We start from the raw sequence: 26251 nt of genomic DNA, 5'->3' as shown, positions 1-26251 counted from the left end.
ACACAGAAAGTACTATGGATTTTCTGCAACGCCACCACTGAGCTAATGTCTTGCTGTAAGGAGCGTTTTATGAGGTTGTAAAGTTCTTGCGACTTACTCAGAATTGAAATGCGGTGGGCAGGTAACCTTATTAGCATTTACCTAACAACATCAAGCCTTTACTTGATACATCATGCATGAAGCCTCGGAGCAAAGTACAAGCCACTCTCACTGAACAAGTAGATATTATTTTAATTTGCCTGGGTTTCTCAAATACAAACCGAGAGAGAGAGAGAGAGAGAGAGAGAGAGAGAGAGAGAGAGAGAGAGAGAGAGAGAGAGAGAGAGAGAGAGAGAGAGAGGAGGGCTGGTGGTGGATCACAACAGTTAGGGCACATAGCAGAATCAAAGTTTACATGACATCAATCTATCAATCTTTCAATTCTCCAACTGATGTCAGCGGTGAAGTGTTACAAAGAAAATGAAAATCTATGATGCTAATGAGATGAGGAACAGAACGAGACAGCAGATAGAAAAATATCAATCTTCCAAACGAGGGATCATATTGAGTCTTTCTAGAAGCGTATTCTTTGATCAGGATGCGCGTTTAAACAGCCGAGGCTTCTGTCCTTTTCACAAAACTTGTGTCAAAAGAAGCAAAACAATATGTTTCTTTATACTCTCTATTTACAAGATAAACATGTGAAGATAACTGGTGCCGGAGACCATCAGGACACGTTTCAAAATGTCTTTGATCGTCTTGACAGCGTCAGTTCTCTCGAAGGGATTGGGACACGACAGTGTGAAATCCGTTTCTTACCTCGCCAGCGCTCCATCACATTTCCTGTGACGTCTTGGCGGAGCATTGTGTTCCTTTTATCGATCCGTGTCCGTTACAAACATGCCATAGTAAAATTCTGAAGGGGGCAAAGTGGTTACAATGGCTCCTGAATGGTTCCGGAGGCTTTCAACAGGTTGAAATTTGCAATATCCACACTAATCGTTGGTGAGGTACCATGTCCACATTCATTGTGTGAAGTCCAAACGCACAGGCACACAGGGTGAAAAAAAAAAAAAAAAAAAATACTGTTTACAGGCAATAATTCCATATTCAATGTTATTCAAAAGTCTTTTGAGGGTTAAAATAAAGAAAAAACAAACAGAACTTACGCGACTGGACAACGGCTTGTAATGCCAGAGAGTTTCTCGATAAAAATGCTCTGCTGAACTACAGTGTGTGAACCTGCAAACTGAGTGATAGTGAATCAATATAATATGACTACTGGACGACCATAGTAGTCTGTTCAAAGGAAAACCACAAAGGAGCATCTAGTCGTCCTTAATCTGAACTCAAACTAAAAATGAACAGGCCCTCGATGGCTATGGGAGACCGGAGGCTATTGCAAGAGATCACTTTCAGCCTGGGGAAAAGTGTGATCATTTCACTTTTTGTAGGGGTGTCCTGTTTTTCTTCTGGTGTCTAAAATGATACCTTCGAATTAAAAAAAACTTTATAATTGTGTGTATATTTAACAGAAAAAATACATTTTTGTAAAAAGCATTTTTCCCACTTAGACGTTTGTCGTGTAAAAGATGTGTCCTGTAAAGCAGAAAACGCTTCAGTAATAGTACTACATACTGGATCAATAATACTATTATTTTGATGTGTGCTCTTTTCGGAGATACGCTGGGTTAATAAAAAAATTGGGTTTTGTGTTATGTGTCAAGATTGCCCCAAGTCACTGTCGCAATCCAACCCATAAGACTCTGACGACTTGTATTAAATTCAATTTAATGATATTATTATGTTTGGCACATATACGTTTCTTACATCAAAACATGACATGTAGATTTGTAGCAGTAGTTCGAGTTATAAAGAGAAATTTCAATTACAGATGTCTCCCCGGTCTCCCATACATCTTGCTTTTTCATCCAATTATAGCAATTTCATCCTTGTAGCTGCTTTGTTGAGTGACATCTAGAGTCAGAAAATCTCATGGTTAACACTCCATGACCTGAGGTGACTGACCACCTCTTTCTGAACTGAAACTTGTGAAATCTCGCTTTATTCGGCTCTTCGATACAACTGGAGGCTCTTATTAGAGGTTCTAGCTTTGTTTTTTTCCGATCATTTCTTTCGATAATTATGAAAATGGTTCAGAAAGATCATTTTGGTCAGAAACATGTTTTACACAAGTATGTGATTGTAAACGCTTCTAGATGAGCTCCATTTCACACATTGTTGCGTGCCAAAAAAAATAAATTCAAGTATGTGGTGAATTGCCAGCATTTCCACCATCAGTTTTTTCCATTTAGGTCAATTACTGGCATAGCATAGCAACACTTTTCAATGGCACACAGCTAGCTACCTCAATAATAACCCATCCCCCCGGAGATTAGTTACAACAGGAAGAATGCGTCGCATACTTGCGAAAAACATGTTTCTGCCACTGTATGGTAACTCCAGCATGCTAACCGAGTGAGGGACGTTTGCTCCGCCCCCTTAGGATTCTTCCCTCTTAAAGCTGAAGTGTGTAATTTTTCAGTGTTTAACTAGCTAAATGCAGAGACAACTAGTATATAGTAAAAACTAGTATATAGTAAAAAAAATATATAGTAAAAACAAGCGGTTGATTTAGCAGAAACAGTTTGTTTGTTTGAACATTCCGACCAGCCAACATAGCAACACCGGCTCAACCAATAGCGTAGACTTGGGGGCGGGATTTTTTCTGACCAATGGCGGATAAAGAGTGTTTAGGAAACCTTTTTTAAAACAGTCATTGTTTTTGACACTAGTGGGTGTGGAAATTACACACTTCAGCTTGTAAACTTAATACACACTCACAAGCAAACACACACACACACAAGTTTGTTTTTGTGACATATGGGGACATTCCATAGGCTTAATGATTTTTATACTGTACAAACCATATTTTCTATCCCCTTACACTGCCCCTACCCCGAAACCTGCCCATCACAGGAAACATTCTGCATTTTTACTTCCTAAAAAAAACTCATGCTGTATGATTTATAAGCGTTTTGAAAAGTGAGGACATGGAAAATGTCCTCATATTTCACCCTCTCCTTGTAATGCCTATGTCATACCCATGTCATTATACACATTTGTGTCCTTATATGTCACAAAAACATGCCCACACACACACACAATCTAGTTAACAGGTAGCCGTCAAACACAAAGCTTGGCGTTTTTTTCACTCTGCATTTCAGCACTGAATTCTGCAGAGTTTAAAATCAGGCAACATGTCGTCAGTTGTTAAACGCCGCTGGCCCATACGTTACAGTACGCGTTAGACACATACTGAATCATTTGATTACATTTTGAAAAGAAACACAAGCTTTATGTACATCTAAAGAAGCTTGATCTTTGGTACATGTGCACGCTGAAAGACCTTGCCGTGTGAGACTTCATTTCGATTTTAATGAATGCTTTTTTTATACTCAAGAGATCCTCCATCTGACACGCTCATGTCTGGACAGATCTGTCTTTTTAATCAAATAATGACAGCATTTATGAGCACTCCCTGGCAACTAAATGAAAATAACAGCGAGAGGCCTTTGAGCTCTGGTGAACATTAATTTGTTTCTTTTCATTCTCTCGTTCTCACACTCTCCCTCGTCAAAAAAAAAAAAAAAAAAAGTACAAAAAAAAAAAATTCCTTGTTTATTGCACATTCCCATTCATTCTTCACTCAGCATGGGAGATTCACCATTATCTACTCCTCGGAGAAGGCGTCATGTAGCGTCGGTACAGAGCGAGGGCTGAATGAAACCAAAGCCACATTTAACGTCTCATGCATGTTGCATTGGATTTCAATTTGCCGTTGAGCAGAAAGGAGACAACAGAACATGTACTGGCCTTTTGATTCGGAACAAAGAAAAGATGGAAAAACACAAATGGAATCCCATTTTCCAGGATACACTACACTCCACAATAGAAGTGTACCGTATGCCAGATCCTCGTGTCCTCCAGCGACGTTGTGGGAATGATTTTCTCTTCTCTATATTCGCGAGAAACAGTTAGCGCGCAGCAGTGTGCACAGTTTTCAGACGCGCAGCTGCGTTAATGCCGGCAGAATGTGGATCACCACCCAGGCGCAGCCTCTTTTGAAATTACCCATCATGCCTTGCTATGCGAGCGGGGCTGTTAGCGTCTAAAAGTGAGGGTGCTGGTGGAACGTTCTGTTGTTGGATAGTTAATGGAGCGTTCTGTTGTGGGGTAGGGGATGCTGGGCCCCTCCATGGGCGCTCTCTGGCTGGGCGGGGAGCAGGGTCCCACGGTGCCCGCGTTGATGGTGGGCACTGCCGGAAGGGCCACAGTCTGGATGGTGCTCCTCTCGCGGGGTGGAAGCTCCTCCAGCCCCTCCAGGCTTTGCGGGGGGACGTCGTAGCTCATGTTGAGCCGCAGGGGTTGATGCGCCTGGCAGTAGTCCACAATGGGCTGCTCGTACCTGTAGAAGGTCAGCGTGCTCATCTGGTGGGGGACCTGGGGGGGTAAAGTAGAGAGAAAAAAAGTTGAAGATTCTTAATTAGAACAAATAAAGCCATCAACAGTCATTAAATCGTCATTAAAGGGAGAGTTAGCTCAAAAATGAACATTTTGCCATTATTAATTCACCCTCAAGTCATTTTAGATCCGTATGACTTACTTTTCTCAGTGAGACACAAAATGGGAAACTGTGAAGATTGTACTGGTTGCTCTTTTCCATGCAAATGTAACGAATAAGGATTAGAGAACTTAAGCTTAAAAAAAATCATGTGGTCCATTTAACTTATGTCCTATAAGTGCCTAAGTCTTTCAAAGCTATGTGTGATGAGAATATTTAAGTTGTTATTCGCTGAACTCAAAAACAGAATCTGTTTCAAACTGATTGAATAATTCTGATTCAAAAATGATTTATTCACAAACCAGTCATTGCTACTTCTCTCATGAAGAATTTTCCGTGAATTGATATTTTGTTAACACCCACAATACGGTTTAATTTGTTAACATTAGTTAGTTAACATGAACTAATGACGAAAAATTCTATAATGTTCATTACAACATGTATGTTAAAATCAAAAGTTGTATCTGTAATATCTTTTGGTCACACTTTAGTTTATAGGCTCCAATTCTCACTATTAACTAGTTGTTTATTAACACACTCAAAAAAATACTGAGTTAAAACAACTCAAGTTGGGCTGAAAATGGACAGACCCAGAAATTAGGTTGTTTGAACAAATGGGCCCATTCAAACAACCCAATTTCTGGATTTGTCCATATTCAACCCAACTTGGGTTGTTTATAACCCAGCATTTTTTAGAGTGCATGCTTCTCTTAAGAAGAATTTTTAAACAACATACATTTTGGTCTTTTTTTATATCCCAAAAGCTATTGTATGACTAATATTGCACAAGTCATAAAGTATGGACCACTTTTATGGTGCTTTTTGTCATTCTGTAGCTTGACAGTCCCTGTCCTTATTCAATTTCTTTTATGAAAAAACGAAAGCAAAAAAAAAGAAAAGAAAAAGAAAAAGGATATTCATCAATATCGATCAATGTCTATTTATTGAACCTATTGCGTTCCAAGGACAAATCAAAGACATCCAGGTTTGGAATGACATGAAGGTGAGTAAATAATGGCCATTTTCATTTTTGGGTGAACTCTTTCTTTAATTGGAGTAATTAAACCACCCCCTTACCACAAGAGTCATTAAATAGTCATAAAATATCTCCGATAATGATTCTACCACCAAGAGACATGCACACATTCCAACATCCCTCATCGTTTCTCAGCCCACTCGCGACTTCCTCTTTAAGCTCTGCTTCCGTCTGCATTTAGAAGCTGCCTCGTGGCGCCTCGTTTTCAAAGAGGCACCGCGCTGGTAGGGGTAATAGCTTTTTACACCGAGTGCAAACCCAGCATCTGTCTTGCTTCCCAGTGTGTGTGCTGTGCTCCGTGGTGACTCACTCTGTGTATACACAAGTGGCAGAACACACACGCACGCGCACACACAAACCCCCGCATAGGATTCTGCAGCTATTCCTATGATAAGTGACACAAGCAAATATGCCTTTCCTTTTCATGCCGTGACTCGGGAGAGCCACTGTGGAGAAACATGCCACATGTGGCTGCCTCATGTGTACTGCAAAACATATTTAAATTTTACCGGAAAATGTGACAATGAACACGGATTTAAAAAAAAACCGGACTGGTCAATGTCCTTAAAACTAGAAACATTTTCGTTATTTAAATTCAAATGCATGAATTATTAAGAGATGTTTTTACTCCTAAACTCACTAACAACCTTTAGTTTGCAGTGATTCCTAAATGAGTCAGTGAATAATCAGTCTTTTTATTTCGAACAAATCATTCTTTTGAGCCGGATCTTTTCAAAACCAATTTATCCAGTTCACAAATTGAATAATTGGTTAAAGAATAAAACTGAGCTCAACTCACTGACAGCTTAATTGGGTTCTGTTTCTAGCATAAGAGTCATGCATTTTATGGTGATTTTATCATCATTTTTTGGAGTTTATAACAGCTATGATCATTACAGATGCTCTTCATAGGGTAAAGGTCTAAAATTTAGATTCAGATAGACTTTTTGGAACAGATTTGGAACAGCATTTTATATATATATATATATATATATATATATATATATATATATATATATATATATATATATATATATATATATATATATATATATATATATATATATATATATATATATATATATATATATGGATGGATGGATGGATGGATGGATGGATGGATGGATGGATGGATGGATGGATGGATGGATGGATGGATGGATGGATGGATGGATAGATAGATAGATAGATAGATAGATAGATAGATAGATAGATAGATAGATAGATAGATAGATAGATAGATAGATAGATAGATAGATAGATAGATAGATAGATAAATATGAAAGCTTGTTAAAATCTTAAAGATGGCCTATTATGTTTACATTTTCATTTCATTCCATTGCTGTTTAAGCATGAAAAAATGATATGTATAAGCACTTCTAAACTCGATATTCTAGTTTTAGATCTTGCTAAAATGTTAGATCAGATGGATCTCCATGTCAGAAATATAAAATATATTACATTCGACCCAGATGCCGAATCCCTGCCAGATAATATAAGTCTTCTATCAGCCTGAGAGTTTGACTGAGAGATCCAGGGAAGAGCAGAAGCAGGATATAAAGTGGTGATAAAGAAAAGAACAGCGTTAATCGTATAGAATAATCTATGTAGTTGCTCAGACTCCATCTGGATGTTTCAATGTTCAATGCTCAGACTTCGTCTAGATGTTACAACTCAATGCTCTGACTTTAATTTACCTTTACCCCTCCAACAAGTGCTATTATACCAATGGAAAAAAAAAACCGATGGAAAATTACTGCTTCACAACATAGTCCTGGGACATTAAAGTCCTTAAAATGGAGACATTTGTTTACCTCCCGTGAAGTCAAACATCTCTTCAAACCACACAATCATAAGATTAAACAGCAATAGCAAGCATTGCAAGAGCAAGGAAACATTAATACAACTAGTTGCATTAGTATTCACGGTTGTGGTAAGCTGCGTGACATTTCTGAAACACGCTCAAAGCTTTTGACCAATCACAGCACACTGGTACAGGCGACCAATCAGAGTATATATTACTTTCAAGAAGGAGGGGTTTGCATGACTAAACCAAAGTCCCTTTAAGACAAGTCATTTCACTCGGCGGCCATCTTTGAAACGCATCAATTGTCTCATAAATTTTGTTGATAAATGATCAAAAAAATTAATTCTTCAGCCTGGACAAAGCTAATGCGTACGTGCAATCCTACTTGTGCGTCTCAAAACACTGCTTGTTTCTACTTTACTAATCACAGTTGACTCTTTCATTTAGAAGGCGGGGCTTATTCACCATATTGGACATTTCACTTTCTCCCATTCATAAGTAATCAGAGTGCATTGTCTTCCTATATAAAGTATTTGACTAAACAAAGTCTTACTGACAGACTGTTAAAGGGATAGTTCACCCAAAAATCTAAATGTGATATTTGTCTGCTTACCCCAAGTGCATCCATGATGTAGGTGTGTTTGTTTCTTCAGTAACACACAAATTAAGATTTTTAACTCCAACCGTTGCTCGTATAATGCATGTCAATGGGGTGTTTTTCTATGAGAGTCACTATGAGAGTAAAAAAACACATACATATGAATCCATATTAAATGACTGTATAAATAAATCAAATTCTGTTCTGTTGCAATGTTTAACATGGTGAAGCTGCTTTGAAACAATCGTCATTGTAAAAGCGATATATAAATAAAGTTGATTGATTGATTGATTGATAAACCCTGTGGCTTGTGGCGACACATTAATGTCTTACGACACGAAACGTTCTGTTTCTGCGAGAAACCGATCAGTATTTATGGTATTTTTTGACCTCATATCAGACGAATCTCATAAAGCGTTCCCAATGCCATTACTTCCATCGAAGAAGGTCAAAATAATGGCGCTATCATAGCATGTTTGTACATAGATCCCTCTTTCGACCGATCCGCGCCAACACTAATGAGGCGTCTATCTTATGTATATCTATGACCGCGCCGTGTTTTCACCATTTTTGGCGGAAGTAATGGCGTCGGGAATATTAGATGAGATTCGTCTGCTATGAGGTAAAAAAAATAACACAAATACTGTTCGGTTTCTCGCAGAAACCAATTGACATCAATCTGTCGCCACGAGCCACAGGGTTTAATATGGATTCGTATGTATATGTGTTTTTTTACTCTCATAGCGACTCTCATAGAAAACACCCAATTGACATGCATTATAAGAGCAACAGTTGGAGTTAAAAATCTTAATTTGTGTTCTACTCAAGAAATAAACACACCAAACCTACATCTTGGATGCCCTGGGGGTAAGCAGATAAACATACAATTTTCATTTTTGGGTGAACTATCCCTTAAAAGAGAGGCGCTTGCAACAATGTAAAATATGTGAAAAATTATAGATTTTTGAACAATATATATTCTATGAAATCTTACTATCCAACAGTTTTGCTTCTCAAGTAAACTAATTTTGTATAGTGTAAAAGAAAAATCTGAACTTATTTTTTTGAAAACATGACACTATGTTATAACAAAAATATTGATTTTTTTTTCTTCATCCCTTGTATCACGACACACAATGACAAATCATGCTGAAACCAGTCAACATGTATTTTCACTGAGCGACCAGGGTTCATTGCTTTTAAAGGGGCGAATTAGTAAACGCTTAGAGATAGTGAAGAGCGACCAAGCGTGATTACCGCCACCGAGCACTAAGTGAACATTAGTGACAAGAGAGCTCTGCCGGTGTGACAGACGAAGAGATTTTACAAAGAGACTCCTGACAGGAAGCAAAATAAATAAACAACTTCAAATGCAGGGCCGACTCTCAAGTGATAATGAGATGCGTTGTGTCAGCGGATCGGGTTTAAAGCTCTTTGTATGCCACAATTAATCCACTTCCCCATATTCCCCTGAGCAGAGCGAATGGCTTTTGCATGGGCACCAGCAGAATGCACAGAATTTCAAAAACTCCTTTACTTAATGTGTCATGGGATTTGTTATAAAGAAATGGATAGTCATATAGGACCAGTATAAGGGATGTCAAAAGTACTAAAGCCAATACTAAAATACGAAAAGCGATTGCGATGTGTATTTGTATGTGAAGAGCACTTGCCGTTTAATGTGCCCATGTAAATAATAATAATAATAAAAAGATTTAAAAAAAAAACTAACCTGTGCGGACCTGCTGCTGTCTGTTATAAATGCTAATCAAACAATAATATTGTCAAGATAAAATGCTCTGGGATATTGGCTGCAGAACTGTACAAGCGCTCTACAATCCACTATAAACACAAATCAGTAAAATAATTACTTTTACTCATTTTAATTACAGGCCGGCTTCTCATTTAAACTCCAACAGCATCCAATATTAATGCATTATATCTAATAATCATGAAATGAAGACTGTGCAAATAATTTGAGTAGTTTATTTTACATTTGATTAATTTAAGACTCGATGCTGCTTCAACATAAACTCTCAAACCATTGCTGTAATATTATTGATTCTATTAAATGGTTGTTAATAAGCAAAACAGTTTTATTATTGGTTATCTGATGATGGTTATCAACAAATGTCTGCTAATTAATTGGCCTGTCTGATACAGTATATCGGTCCTGTTGACAACATCAACCACAGAGAAGCAATCTCGCAAAAGCACAGGAAGAGACTGTGAGCTGATCTATTAAATAATGATTATTGTATTTTATGACTGTGTGTTTTGGAGACAAGTGGGTTGGACCTTTAGGCTGCATTTACACTGCAGGTCTTGATGCACAATTCCGATTTGGTGACTATATCCGATTTTTTTGACGACCCGCTTACATCATCTTTTCAAAAGCGACCCGTATCCAATATTTGCATTTACACTGTACACTGGCAAAACAGCCAAAGACATTCTTAACCGGAAAAGGAAGCAAAACAGCGCGATATGCAATGGACGCAGACACAATGATTGCACAATATTTTGCTGTCTGCACTGTTCCACACATCCTTAAAGTTCGACAAAACATTTCTCTCTTAAGGCAGAGAAAAAGAGGAGAGCCCTTGATGTGGTCGCCAGGTTTTCACACCAAAACCCATCCAATTGCAGCTCAAAACTGTGTTAAAGTAGCCCAATTCCGCATGAAAACCACGGACTTGGCAACACTGGGCCTTGATCGCAGTTTGTGTCCACCTCAGTTGACGTCATTCGCCTCAATCCTTTTTTCAATGACGTATGACTCTCATTTACTGGGGAATATCCGATCTGTCCACTTACATGGCAGACGCTAATGCACGCATCTGAATCATATCGGATTTATTACCACATGAGTTAGGCCTGAATCCGATCTGAGGATATTGGAATTCGTGTGTTTTTTTCCTGCTTACACGTTCACATGTCATATCCGATCTGTGCCACATGAGAGGAAAAAAAATCGGAATTGGACCACTTGAACCATGCAGTGTAAATGGGGCCATAGTCTATGAGGACCCTCAGAAACAGAAAAAAATTACCAGGGTAAAAAAAGAAGAAGAAAAAAAGCAGCACTTGCCAAAATCCAAACCACTGCCCCAGGTGGCTTGGAAAATAGAAAAAAAAAAAAAAAAATAGAGAAAGAGGTTGGATCATTGATGGCAAAATGAAAGACCGTTTGCAATAAATTTTTCTTCTACACTCTGACAGATTTTCTGATGGCTATTCTTCATGATATTAAATATATATTAGATAAATGTATTTGTTGTTAAATTAAACGCATTTTAACCAAACAGACATTGTTGCCAAGAAGATATTCACAATATATCCATGAGTATTGGGACAACTCTCCAAGTCATTGAATTCAGGTGTTCCAATCACTTCCATGGCCACAGGTGTATAAAATCAAGTACCCAGACATGCAGAATGCTTCTACATTTGTGAAAGAATGGGTTGCTCACAGGAGCTCAGTGAATTTAAATGTGGTACCGTGATCGGTTGTCACCTGTGCAATAAGTCAATTCATAAAATTTCCTCACTACCGAATATTCCACAGCTAACTAGTGGTATTATAACCAATGTGTACGCCATTGGGAACAACAGCAACTCAGCCACGAAGTGGTAAGCCGCGTAAAGCCACAGAGCGGTGGTCAGCGCATGCAGACAAGTCTGAGATTGGCAAGTTTGCCAGGAGAACATTTTTTTTTCAGGGGCTGGGCTTGGCCTCTTTGTTCCAGTTAAAGAAACTTTTAATGCTTCAACATACCAAGACATTTTGGACAATTTCAAGCTCCCAAATTTGTGGGAACAGTTTGGGGATGGCCGCTTCCTGTTCCAACATGACTGCGCACCAGTGCTCAAAGCAAGGTCCATAAAGACATGGATGAGTGAGTTTGGTGTGGAGGAACTTGACTGCAACCCGACATTCATCCCAAAACTTTTCGCAAAGAAGTGTATGTAGGCCTATAATGCAACAAAGCAGTGATTTTCCTTGAATACCTTCTCCTTAAGGTGGTTGGAGTGGAGTGGTTAAAACCTGCGTGCTGTTTTTCAAGCAAAGGTGGATCAAGTTTTTTATTTTGATTAAGAATTTTGAATATTTGGACTAACAAACAAATTAATGAATATTCATTAAGAAAGCAAACTGTCCATTTTGACTTTCTATTGACTGAAAGTGCCTTTAGTTACACTTTATTTTAAGTTGTCTTAGTACTTAAATGTTTAGTTACAATTTAAAAGAGTAATATTTAAGTAACTGCATGTACTTACTATAGGGTTTGGTTTAGGGTTAGTTGCATTGTGTAATTATGCATAATTTATAGCTAATATTATATGTAACAATGACACTGTAAAATAAACTGTTACCATGACTTCTATGATGAAGTGAAGTGTCAAATTGTACTGAGTTATAATTTATGTCAGAGGTATAGAGCGGTCATCCGAGAAGGCAAATATTTAGTCCAGGATGTTTTTGCCACCATGAATACAGTGGACTATCCAAATGAAAGACATATAAATGATAAACAGGGTGAATCCTGCTAAATGAGTTAGACATAACATTTGCGGTGAGGCAAACCTTTCTAATGAGCACTCAGTGATACCACAGCATTACCCCTTCACTCTCTCCAGCTCAAATTAACTCCATTAAGTTACATTTACTTATTACATTGTAGACGCTCAGTGGGTTAGTCCCATACACACACACTCTTTCATAGCTATTCTTTCCTTCGGCCACTCCCAACAGATCTGCAGTGAAGTTGCATTGATTAATTATAATATATTGCCTACTAACGGTTTCAGTGAATTCTGAACAGTGCAGCTACATAAATCTAGACTAATGTGTGTGTGAAGGAGAGTAAAGGTGTGTGACAAGTCATAACTGCACCATTCAGCACGGCAAAGTGACAGACGTGGACCTCAGTCAGGGTAGACACTATATTTAATTTAACACAAATGAAAAATGGACGTGAGAGACAGACATACAGTCTGTTCAACGGGTTTCACTGTCTTCCAGTTCACTAAGAGCATATGCCATGAAGAGACTTATGGGTCAATTATTCAATAGGGTAATTCATTCAAAAATATATACATGCATACTACTTCTCTAAGATGAGCATGTTTTAATTACTGAATTAAAATAATAATATATATGATCTTATAATGAAGAAAAAAATCTCATTAAAAGAAGAAATGCTTGACAACCTCATTAAGCTGTTTGGCATCACATTTAGTAAAAAAGTAAAGTAAAAAAAAGTTTCACAGCAAATAAAAAATTGAAAAGCATTTGTCCATCATGTGGTGTAAACAAAAGGCAGAAACATGGAGGAAAAAAAAAAGATACAATTATTATTTTTTGTTGGTTTCAAAGTAGCTTTACAGGGATAAAAAAAAAAAAAAATCAATGATGCAAAAGAGTTCAATTCCGCTGTCATTGTTAATTCATATATAACGCAGCTCAGTAGAAAATAGAGATGTTATCGCCCAGCTTACAGAAAAGATACAGACCGTCAAGGTTATAAGTCTAAAAAATAAAAAAATCAGGTAATTTGAAAACTATATATATATATATATATATATATATATATATATATATATATATATATATATATATATATATATATATATATATATATATATATATATATATATATATATATATATATAATTTTTTTTTTTTTTTTTTTTTTTTTTTTTTTAATGAAAAGGCAAGGCTAGTTTAGGGTGTAACGTTACATTGTGTGATTCCCACAATACCTAATATTATTTGGCTCGGTATGATTTTTTTTTTTAAATACTTTTGAAAAAAATAATAAAAACAGTAATAATATGATAGATTATTACAATGAGAACAGTTTCTATTTGAATATATTTTAGATGCAATTTCTTCCTGTGGTAAAGCACTGCGTTTCATATTAAATATCATTTAATACTTAATTACATTAAAAATGTAGTGGTGTATACTTTTACTCAAGTAAAGGTCATTAAAATTGTACTTGACTACAAGTAAGAAAGTACTATATGTTTATGTGGTGCAGTAAAAAGTATGACATTATATATTATGCTTTGGAATTTAATGAAATAAAGTTTTCCAAAGAAAAACAGTGATAAAGTATGTACTTAAAAAATGTACTTCACTACTGCTTTTGAGAAATTTGAATTGGCTTTGTGTAACTGGTCTATTCTCTGCGTTGTGTGTGTTGTGAAGAACAGGACAACATTTTCAGTTTCGTTGATCTTTTAATCGGATAGCCAAATAAATAAAATCAGCAAAACTGCGAAGGCTGTCCTGTTCTTTACAACACACACGACACAAGGCCAAGAGGTTACCAGTTACAGACAGTTACACTTGGTGCCGTGACCCGGATGAGAGTGAGGTTTAAGGGGGTGAGTGTAACAGAGGCCAGCGAGTAGTCGTTGTGTAAGTAAACCTCACTCCTCTGACCTCAAGAGACGTTCTAGCGACTGATGCTAGAGGTTACAGCCTTTAGCCTCCTTGTTAGAGCGTCCGACTCTCATGTTATGCCAGTGGACCCGGGATCAAATCCCGCTTGGAGCGGGCGATTCAAACAGGAGCGGTTATAATTGCTCAATAGAAGTATTCATTTTTTTAAAAATATGAAAATTATTTAAAATCCAATTTTAAAAAGATATAAACTTTCTAATTTGTCATTGATGCTCATGTTAGATTTCACAATTTTGTTTGGCTTATTTAGTACACAGCAAGTCAAACTTTTTATTGTTCCCATAACATCCCATAATGCATATGGTCTCACCAAAGGTGATGTTTGTAATGAATCTGCTGTTCTGTTCCCAGTCCCAGTGCCGTCATTTGGAATGGTACATATTGTGATGCTGCTTAAACTCAGTGTCTCCTGCCCCATTACCCAGATGACAAAACCATGGCCAACTATAGTCAAATCGCTGGGCTGTTTGTCCAATACGGGTGACTATGACAGCAAGGACTCATCAGTATGTGAGGGACATGGTGTCTTTGCCATTCCTGTTTATTCAGAGCTTAACAGGGAATTCTTGTGCCCTGGCCACTAGTTATGCAAATAAGCACGCCCGTGTAGCATATTAAAGGCATACAGTCCACCTAACACTTTGATTTGTTGCACGCTGCTGGTCTTAGAAGCGTGCCAACTAGCTGACAGCGAAGACTAATGGATTGCCTGCCGAGCACTGTAAGGAATCTATAGGGTTTATTCCCACAATTCAGGCCGAAACCTTTTTATTACGAGAAACATTACCGCTCTGCATTTGCAGTGCATTCATGCAAGTGGAAATTCAGCGCAACAATGTATTTACCATCTCTAAGAGGCTAAACAAGGCGAAAGACATTCACCATCTGTATGCATGAGTCATCCTGCTATAGCTAAGCATGCACAGTATGGGATCTGCTAGATCTTTAGTTAATAAGGTGACAAGTACGATAAGCAATATTAAATCACTCAGGTTTACACATTCTGCATAATGGGACAACCACACGCGAGAGGATGCTGCAGCGATAAAGGGACACATTGTGAAAATGCCATTGTGCTGCAATTAGTATACATTTTAAAGAGTCAGTTCACCCTATAATTAGTATTCTGTTATTGTTTACTCTTCTGTATGCGGTTATTTTCCCCCCCACATAACTTGGAACAATCGTTATCCCACCACACAATGACAGAAGGTCTAAAATAAAAGGATGAAATAAATACATACATATATAGGCAAGTATTCTAAGTTTGTATTTATTTATTTCATCCTTTTAATTCAGATCTCAGCAGCCATTGACTACCATGGGGGGGGGGGGGGGGGTACTATACTAGAGATCTCCTTGGTTACAAACATTCTTCCAATTAGCTTCACAGTGTTAACAGAAAAATGAAACGGAATTGTATTGCCGCTCTGGAGGAAACGGTGACGTCATCTAGCTCATTTCAATTATCATATAGCCACAATGTGGGCAGATCTGTTACTTAGTTGATATAGTTAATTTAGTTTAGTAATTCAATTTATTTGGATATTTACTTGAAAATTTTGTATCCCCAACTGAGCAAGCCAAGCCAAAGGAAAAAAGTGGCAAGGAACCAAAACTCCATTAGGGCATAATGGCGAAAAATAAACCTTGGGAGAATCCAGGCTCAGTCGGCGTGCCAGTTCTCCTCTGGCCAATTAAAAAACAGTTTATGATTATTATTCTGGCAATCTTACAGGTCAGAAATCATATTAGATCTGAATATTCGAAAGATCTGACACAGGAGATGGGTTTATTGAGGATGACACGTTGATTAAACAATTATTAAATAGGAATATTTAATAATTTTGGTGGGTGAGTAAATGATGACAGAATTTTAATTTTTGGGTGAACTAAACCTTTAAGTAAGTGGTATAAAAGTGTAATTGTGAGTATAAAACAAGTAATTATGATGTAGTTTATAAGAAATAATGTAAAGACACATTGCTAGACTGAGATGTGAAGTCACAATTCTGAGGTATAAGTTTAGAAATAAAGGTGCACAACTGCGACTGTTTTGCAGTTGTTATGAATTTCAAACGGCCGGTTCACCTTAAAATGAATATTGTCATTGTTTACTATTTTCTCTGTCATCCTGTATATAACTTTTAACACTAGTTACAGATCCCACAATAAGATGACTAATTGATTGATTAAATAAATAAATAAATAAATAAATGAATGAATAAATAAATAAATAAATAAATAAATAAATAAATAAATAAATAAATAAATAAATAAATAAATAAATAAATAAATAAATAAATAAATAAATAAATAAATAAGTTGGTTTAAAACAGTACAATTGTGAGTATAAAATATGTGTTTGGACACTTGTGCAAATTAAATTTCCTGAACGGATGAATAATAAACTGAACTGAAAACTGAACTGAGATATGAAGTTGCAATTCTGACATACAAAGTTGCATTTATGAGAAACAAAGTTGCAGTTGTAAGCTATAAATTCACAGCTATGATATATAAAGCCACAATATTATATACAGTCAGACTTAAAACGTTAATTAAGTTAATAAAGGCCTTCTGAAGTAAAGTGGCACTTTACTTCAGACACTTGAAACCTTGACGCATGCGTACTGACGAATGCAGAAACGGAGACGATGGAGAAAAAAACCCCATAGCATCAGCGTTACTCTTTTAGTGCAAGTTGACTCACGTACCGGTGACCGGAAGCTAGTTATTTTAGTCTATAATGTTTTAAATATGGATATTTTTCTTACACAAACGCGCCACTTAGCTTCAGAAGGCCTTTATTAATGTGTGGAGCAGTTATATGATGGATAGATGCACTTTTATGGACTTTATAAACGACGTAACCATTCACTGCCATTTTAAAGCTTTGAAGAGCCCGGGCATTTTTGAATATAACTCTGATTTTATTCATCTGAAAGAAGAATGTGATATACACCTAGGAGTAAATAATGGGCTAATTTTCATTTTTGGGTGATCTAACCCTTTAAATTGGCATCAATCACATCCAAAGGCATCAGTTCATCTTCTGGATGCAAACTTTGCAAGCATGTCAATTTAGCTTTATGTTTCCAGTCAAATAACACTTTTATGGTGCAATTATTATTATTTTTTTTTTTTTCTGGGAAGTTGGCAATCCCTAGTTAGAATGAACTGCTGTAAGGCAAGAGTTGCATAATGATTCTTTAGAAATGTCTACTTTTATGCTCACAGAATAATAACAGAATTGTAATTTTTGGGTGAACTATCCCTTGTACTTTGTTTACAAAGGCAGTAAGTGGGCACCACCTAGGGCAGGATGCGCAGTTACAAATTATCTTCACAATGGTTTGGCAGAAGTATTTTTGTCACTGTCGAGAGAGTTTAAATCGTCCCCGATAAGGCTTAAAAGTGTTTGCATGCATGTGCGTGTGAGTGTTGCATCAGGGTGCGTGAAAATTTAATGCGACTGTTCTGTGTAGAGGAAGATGACACAGATGTTGCATGGGGAGCCTGTGTGACACTAAAGACACTAGACACACTTTCAATGAAGTAAAACACATGTCTGAGGGCGAGTTCGCTTGAGAAGCATGAAATTTAAACAAGCGGGAGGGGAAGAACATGTTTAAAAGAAAAAAGGGAATTTGAGGTAACTGTGACAAGTGTTTGCGTTCCATTTATATAACAGATGAAATCATACATTATCTGTCAGAAAGCTGAAAGGCTTATCTGCATTTATCCAATAAAGATCAGTTTGGGAAATGTTGTTGTTTTTGGCATACGTCGAAGAAATAGTCATTCTTGAAGAAATAGTCCAGCCAAAATATTCGCTCACCATCATGTCATTCCTCTATTTCATTTGGCTAGAAAAAAAATTTTGAATCAGTTTTTTCCCAACATTGAAATCTCTGGAGCACAAAATATATTTTGAAGAACATTTCAGCTGTTTTTGTACATTTATATTATATTTTTCCTTTAAAGGGGTCCTTTTACAAGACGGAAAAGTCTCCAGAGTATGTATGTGAAATTTTAGCTCAAAATGTCCCATGGATAATTTTTATAGCATGTTAAAATTGTCATTTTTGAGGGTTGGCAAAAACGCACGTTTTTTTTTTTGTGAGTGTCCCTTTAAATGCAAATGAGCTGCTGCTCCCGATCACCATTCAGGAAGAGTGCGAAACCAGCGGGAATGCGTAAAATTATTCTCAATGCCCACAATGCCGAAATTCGAGCCCTGATGAAAATACAAGATATGACTCCGTGCAACAATGCGCATCTCCGTTCCTTTCGTGGCATTATGCCATCTCCCGTCATCCATTGAAGAGGTAAGCTTCGTCTGCACGCCCAAAACTGCTGTGTCCATCCGTCTGAATCTACTTTCATTTTCACTCTGTCTAGCTGATGAGCATTTCCAAAAAGTAAAAAGGGTTTTTGGCTCTGTGGCGACCGCCCCTGTCAAGTTTTAATCAGGGATATTGAAAAGGAGTGTGTGAACGGGCCTTTTTAAGCCGGGGCTAATCAGACATGCCTCCGTGGACTGGACAGAAGCCAGGCCTGTGTGAAGACCTCGCTCTGTCTCTGCCTTTGTTTCTTTCCCAACTACTTTCTCTCGCCCGTCTGATTTCATTTCAGAGAGGCAGATTATCTGAAATGAGGCATTCTATCTGGAAAAGAGCACTCAGGATAAGCCTTTACTGAAGATGCTTCTGTTTGAAAAGGATCGATGCGGATTGTCTCTCACTCCCATGCATCTAAGTCCTGGCTTTCTGCTTTAAGGTGCTCTTGAGAAAGAACTACAAAGAATTTACTGTTCTTTGGTAAATGGACAAATCCCTAATTCTAATAAATGGAGCTGTGGACAACAGGTTGTGTTCTGCTAGCAAATCTTCTTGGAAAAAACATTGGTTTTATGTGTCCATTTAGTATGCTTCCCTCCACCTCTACAATAGTGTCAGCCTCAGACGGTACGCCCAGAACCCGTTCATTGACTGCCTGATGCAAATTGCACACAAAAATGGCATATAACCACTAACTGGGATCTGATTGGCTATTGCTACACCTTTTAAAGGTGCAGTGTCTCATTTAGTGCACCAAATGGCAAAAATAAATAAATAAAAATAAACGTTTCTTCACATACACAAACCCAACAAGGTCATGCATTATTGTATCATTTTCTCAAGTTCACAAGTAACTGTATAGCGTTTGTATTCAATTTCGTACCACTAGTGGTTGCGCAGTTCACCTATACAGGTAGTTTTACATTATTATTATCATATAACTTTTTTTTGTGTGTGTGCAATTTGTGCAAAATGATATTACAATGCTTTTTCCACGTCTTGCACCACTTACTGCACATTTCACCCTGCACCACTTACTAGACATGAAGTGTCTTTCAAAGTGAAACGTTTCAAATGTAAGTGGTGGAAAAATAGCATGTTCAGTTTTATCTGAAACTGATGACCTTGAATCCGGCAATGCATTTTAACATTGGCTGCTGTGATATTGCGGATTTAAAAAAAAAGTCTAAAAGTCTAAATGACGGACCACCTATACTTAACCCTGTATGGTAAACCTAACCGCTAAAATAGAAGCAAAAATAACAAAAACACATTTGCTGAAGCAACCATGTCATTTTAGATGGCTTCTACAAATCTTTGAGCTCTTTTATTGCGACTAATGTTTCACAGGAAACATCACAAGTGCAGTGCTGTACATGGTAAGTTACTAAGTAAGATTACTAAATATAAAAAGCCGTACATGTGGTGCTGGTTATCTTAAGCAAATTTCAAAATATATAATTTATACAAATCAATATCAGTATATGAGCAATATCACATGAGTAGCGGTGCGATGTATATCAGCATGGCTATGATTCGGCCATAGGCACAATGTTACAAGTCTCAACAATAGCCATTATCAACAAAAGCCATTATAAAAGACAATAGGAAATAAACACAAGCAAAACAATTCACCCTTCGCAAAGACCTACCCCCTTAGTTACTGTTTCTATATGTCCGACAAGCATTTGATACCCGCAATAACGCTCCCACTGTCAATTCGTGCATTTCCAAATAGTGAGCAATTTCTGGAAAAATGAAAGAAGCAGACAGAAATGTCTGCTATATGCATTTGAGGGATATATTCAGGATGTGAACGTGACTCAAAAAAAACTAAATAAATATCATAGCCATTGCAAAGTAAAACTGAACAACCGCATCACCTGGCGATTGAGACAGAGGATAACAACATTAAGGAGCAACACTGTTCCTGTAAAGCAAGCTGGGTTCATAACTCTCTGTTCACTATTATAATCATTAAAATATAATATATAACATCATATTCAGTTATCCTATAGCGTTAGCTAACAACCATAACATTATTAAGTGTGCTGTAAGGTAAGGACATAATGTGTGGTTAGCTCCACAGGTTTCTGTGCTCATGCCGTTGGTCATCTATACCCTGGACCTCTGTAAAGCACAAATATTACCAGTATGACCGGCCAGTCCTCCACAAGCCTGCCATAACAGTGGCATAAAAATGACACCGCAGAACCGAAGACCCATCTTCTGTCACTACAGCAATGACAGGTGTTGTTTTTCACACTTTGTAAATAAGGATATAAATATCAAATACGATAAACCATGTAAATTACTTGGGCACAAAATCGGCGTTGTGATTGGTCAGAGCGCCTGTCAATCAAACCCGCCGTGAAGGGTGAAAACATAGCCTAAATATAAAGTTATGAAACTTAATTTTCCCCGTAATCCCGATTGTTGTGCCCAAATCGTTTTGCTCAGGAAAAAGTAACATATTAACAAGACCAAAGATTGCCTGTTTGATATACCACAAATTAATTATATCTCATGTTTAACCACTATCTACAAGAAGAGCCAGCGGCAAATTTCCCAAGGACTGGCCAGGATGAAGCTGTTCTCTGCGGGTATATGAGCGCTGAACGGCTCCCTGGAGCTCGCTTCTGTAAAAAGATTTTTGTCAAAAATCATAAGGATATTAAGTAAAGATCATGTCCCATGAATATATATTGTACATTTCCTACCATATATATATATTTATATATATTTTGGTTTTTTGTTTTTTTGGTCCAGGGTCACATTTGAGTCACAGATTCGAGGTCCAAATAACTACATTTTCACTTAAAGCTAGATTTCGTGACAACAACAGTAGTATTTTTTTTTTATATGGCGGATTTGCTCGACCGCCATGACAGTTGCAGAAAGCGAAGTGATACAAACGGCAAACCAGTTTCAGTACCGATACTGGGGGAATATCGCACTGCTGTCAGCATATCAGATTCGAGAACCAGAAAGAACTGTTGGATAAACAAATATATAAAACACAAATCATGCACTATGGTAAAAGTGTTATAACATAGCATTGTGCAGGGAACCCTGCAAAAATAAGCCTTTATTAATCAATAATCTGCCGGGTAATCATAATTTGGGTGAAAATCAATATACGTTTTTAGCGTTTTAATGCCACTAATGTGTTCATTTCAGCTGGAAACTGCAGTGAATTGCATGTATACCATACAAAAATATCAATCAATCAAATATAGTTCCTTTTCAGTCGGTCATATTCGCATCAGAATGTCACCGACCTATTGTTGGGATATTACAAAAAGTTGATGTTCCGAACATACTGAATGGGAACGAGGGTTACATACATAACCGAGACGTTTTCAACAATAAATCTCATAATTATTAAACTGTATTCATTTTTACTCATTAAAACCTGACAACTTGCCTTGACCTGGTGTTTACCGAGCAGTAAATGAAAACAGTTTAACATTTTAGTTATAGTTCAAGCAAAACGTTTGTTTTTGGAGACAGAATTCACAAAAAAAAAAAAAAAAAAAAAAAAATGAAAACTAGCCCTGGACTCCAAATCTATATCAATTTTTTTTTTTACAAATTTGTCCATACTTTTTGCATTTTCTACAGAAGTTATGTAATTTGCCATTAAGTTATATCCCAAGTTCGCAACCATAAGTAAAAAAGACAGATACCATATAAAGAATATCATTTGCATCACAGACACACATACACACCTTCAATTTTCTAAATCAGCCCACATTCATTTACAGATTACAAAGCTGCAGAAGGGTTGGGGAGGTGTAGAACTGATATGTAATTATATTCTGCTGTAATATCTCTCCCACTCCCCTTGCCTGGTGTGTGATTACATTAGCAGAGAGCGGCAGTGCTGTTCTGCTCTGCTCTGCCTGCTGTGCTGTTGGGTTTGTTCACTTCAACATGTGTGTGTTCCTCGTTCACGGTGGGTTTAGACCACTAATCTAAATTAAAACGATAACAACAACTTATTCGGCAGTAATTAAGATAGATTGTACATTACAAAATGAATGGAGGGGCGTATGTTTTCATTTGCAGAAAGAATTAAAACAAGGCAGGAATGAGGCGAAAAACACCCGACGGACCTGTGCATGGAAGCAGTGACATGTCATATTGGTACACTTCTAGTGATGTTGGTGGTATGAGCTTTTTTATCCCAGTAATGGTGTAAATCACAATAGCTATTTTGATTGTTTGCTAGTGATTACCAGAAAATGGCTATAGTCTGGGTGCCAGGGTTATAATTGTCAACTACAACCAGGGCCTGACATTAACACCCGCTATTTGCAGGTGGATTTCACTCCCACTAGCCACCTTGGTGGGTAGAATTTAATTGTAGTTTTCTCAAAAGGTGTCCGTTATAATCATGTTGCGCATTATAATGCAATGCAATGTCTAATTATCAGAGGCGATCAGATTAGTCATTGCTGAAACAATGTTTTGTTCAGTCCGCTCTCACATTCACTGAAATCTGCACTCTCATCCCAAACAACAAAGCAGAGATCAATCAATCAATCAATCAATCAACTTTATTTATATAGCGCTTTTACAATCACGATTGTGTCAAAGCAGCTTCACAGTGTCAAACAGGATAATATTGCGACAAAATTAGATTTGGCTGTACAGTCGTACTGGAGAAAACAGTGATGTTATCAGCTTATTTTAATTTATCATATAGCGACAATGTTGGCAGATCAGTATTATAGTTTATAGAATTAAATAAGACCTAATTCATAGATTTTATTTGTATAATAAGTTGAATAACTTTAATCATATTTTTAGTGTCCCCAACTGAGCAAGCCAAGCCAAAGGCGACAGTGGCAAGGAACCAAAACTCCATCAGGGCGTGATGGAGAAAAATAAACCTTGGGAGAAACCAGACTCAGTCGGGGTGCCAGTTCTCCTCTGGCCTATTAACACACCGTGTAAGATTATTACTCTGGCAACCTTACAGGTCGGAAATCATATTAGATCGGATTATTCAAAATTTTCAGGGTATCACGGAAGAGACAGATTTATTTAGGATGGGGCGTCAATTACACAAGAGTATGAATACATGAAAGATCGGAATTATTGCGCCGAAGACGGGTTTGAGCATGTCGTGCCAGTGAGGCAAATTCAGAGGAGACACCATTTGACACGGCTCAGCAGACACTCCAGGATGCGTTGGTCATGTCCAGGCAGGTCCACCATCCGATCCGGACAGGGCCCAGATCCGGGATAAACCTCGGGATAAACAGAGAGACTAACATTAGCGTAGATGCCACTCTTTTTATGATGTAACGAGTACATCAGGTGTTATGGGAAGTGTTCCCGGTTCCGGCTGACCTAGTTAATGCAGCCTAACAATCAGTCAATTGAATTGAATAATGAAAGTTAAAAATGTTCTATGTGTATGCCATAGTAAAGAGATGTGTTTTTAGTCTAGATTTAAACTGACAGAGTGTGTCTGCTTCCCGAACAATGCTAGGAAGACTATTCCACAATTTAGGAGCTAAATAGGAAAATGATCGACCGCCTGCAGTTGATTTAGATATTCTAGGTATTATCAACTGGCCAGAGTTTAGAGACCGCAATCGACGTGATGGGGTATAATGCGTTAAGAGCTCGCTTATGTACCGGGGAGCTAAACTATTTAGTGCTTTGTAAGTAATAAGCAAGATTTTAAAATGTATGCGATGTTTAATAGGGAGCCAGTGCAGTGTTGACAGAACTGGACTAATATGATCATACTTCCTGGTTCTAGTAAGAACTCTAGCTGCTGCATTTTGGACTAGCTGGAGTTTGTTTATTAAGCGAGCAGGGCAACCACCCAGTAGAGCATTACAATAATCTAGCCTTGAGCTCATGAACGCATGTACTAACTGTTCAGCATTTTGCATTGAAAGCATGTGCCGTAATTTAGATATATTTTTAAGATGATAGAATGCGGTTTTACAGATGCTAGAAACGTGGCTTTCAAATGAAAGATTGGTATCAAAGAGCACACCCAGGTTCCTCACTGACGACGAGGGCTTGACAGAGCAGTCATCAAGTGTTAGACAGTATTCTCGGTTACTACTTGTGGAGCTTTTCTGTCCAATAATTAAAAATTCAGTTTTATCTGAATTAAGTTGCAGAAAATTACTATTCATCCAATTTTTTATATCAGCTATGCATTCTGTTAGTCTTGTGAATTGGTAGGTTTCGTCAGGGCGTGAGGAAATATAGAGCTGAGTATCGTCAGCATAACAATGAAAACTAACGCCATGCTTCTTAATGATATCTCCCAGTGGTAGCATATACAGGGTGAAAAGCAGCGGTCCTAACACTGAGCCTTGCGGTACCCCATACTGAACTTGTGATCGGTGTGACATCTCTTCATTTACTGCTACAAACTGATAACGGTCAGATAAGTACGATTTAAACCATGCCAAAGCAGTTCCACTAACGCCAACATAATTTTCGATTCTATTCAGAAGAATATTGTGATCGATAGTATCAAATGCAGCGCTAAGATCGAGTAACACTAATAGAGAGATACAACCACGATCAGATGATAAGAGTAAATCATTTGTAACTCTAATTAGAGCAGTCTCAGTGCTATGATATGGTCTAAATCCTGACTGGAAATCCTCACATATACCATTTCTTTCTAAAAAAGAACATAATTGTGAAGACACGGCCTTTTCTAGTATTTTTGACAGAAAGGGTAGATTCGAGATTGGCCTGTAATTGACTAATTCATTAGGATCAAGTTGCGTTTTTTTAATAAGTGGTTTAATTATAGCCAACTTAAAAGTTTTCGGTACATATCCTAATGTCAAAGATGAATTAATGATATTAAGCAGAGGATCTATGACCTCTGGAAGTATCTCTTTTAATAGCCTAGTCGGTATAGGGTCAAGCATACATGTTGTTGATTTTGATGATTTTACAAGTTTAGCCAGTTCTTCTCCTCCTATAGCAGTGAATGAGTGTAATTTTTCCTCAGTGACACTACAGCGCTCTGTCTGAAGTGATACTGTAATAGACGGCTGCATGGTTATAATTTTATTCCTAATATTATCAATCTTACTAGTAAAGAAGTTCATAAAGTCATTACTGCTTTGTTGTTTACAAACATCAGAAGCTGAAGCTTTATTTTTTGATAATTTAGCCACTGTATCGAATAAATACTTAGGGTTGTGTTTGTTTTCTTCTAAAAGAGATGAGAAATAAGCAGATCTAGCAGTTTTTATGGCCTTTCTGTATGCAATCATGCTCTCTTTCCACAAATTGCGAAAAACCTCTAGTTTTGTTTTCTTCCAGCTGCGCTCCATTTTCCTGGCTGCTGTTTTAAGGGCCCGAGTGTGCTCGTTGTACCACGGCGTTGGA

General features: G+C 37.4%; 1 protein-coding gene across 1 annotated transcript in view; it reads right to left on the bottom strand.

Annotated features, from left to right (window-relative positions):
- Nucleotides 1-283: 283 nt before the first annotated feature.
- LOC137063112 (leucine-rich repeat transmembrane neuronal protein 4) overlaps nt 284-26251 on the bottom strand; it is a 140579-nt gene continuing 114611 nt past the window's right edge. The window contains exon 3 of the mRNA XM_067434178.1: nt 284-4482. Within this exon, the coding sequence (XP_067290279.1) occupies nt 4144-4482 (339 nt within the window). The 3' untranslated portion in view covers nt 284-4143. The remainder of the gene's footprint in view (nt 4483-26251) is intronic.

This window comes from Pseudorasbora parva, chromosome 23, assembly GCF_024679245.1.
Source record: "Pseudorasbora parva isolate DD20220531a chromosome 23, ASM2467924v1, whole genome shotgun sequence".
Lineage (NCBI taxonomy): Eukaryota > Metazoa > Chordata > Actinopteri > Cypriniformes > Gobionidae > Pseudorasbora > Pseudorasbora parva.
The sequence above is the reverse complement of the archived record's forward strand: the minus strand, read 5'-3'. Positions and strand labels throughout refer to the sequence as shown.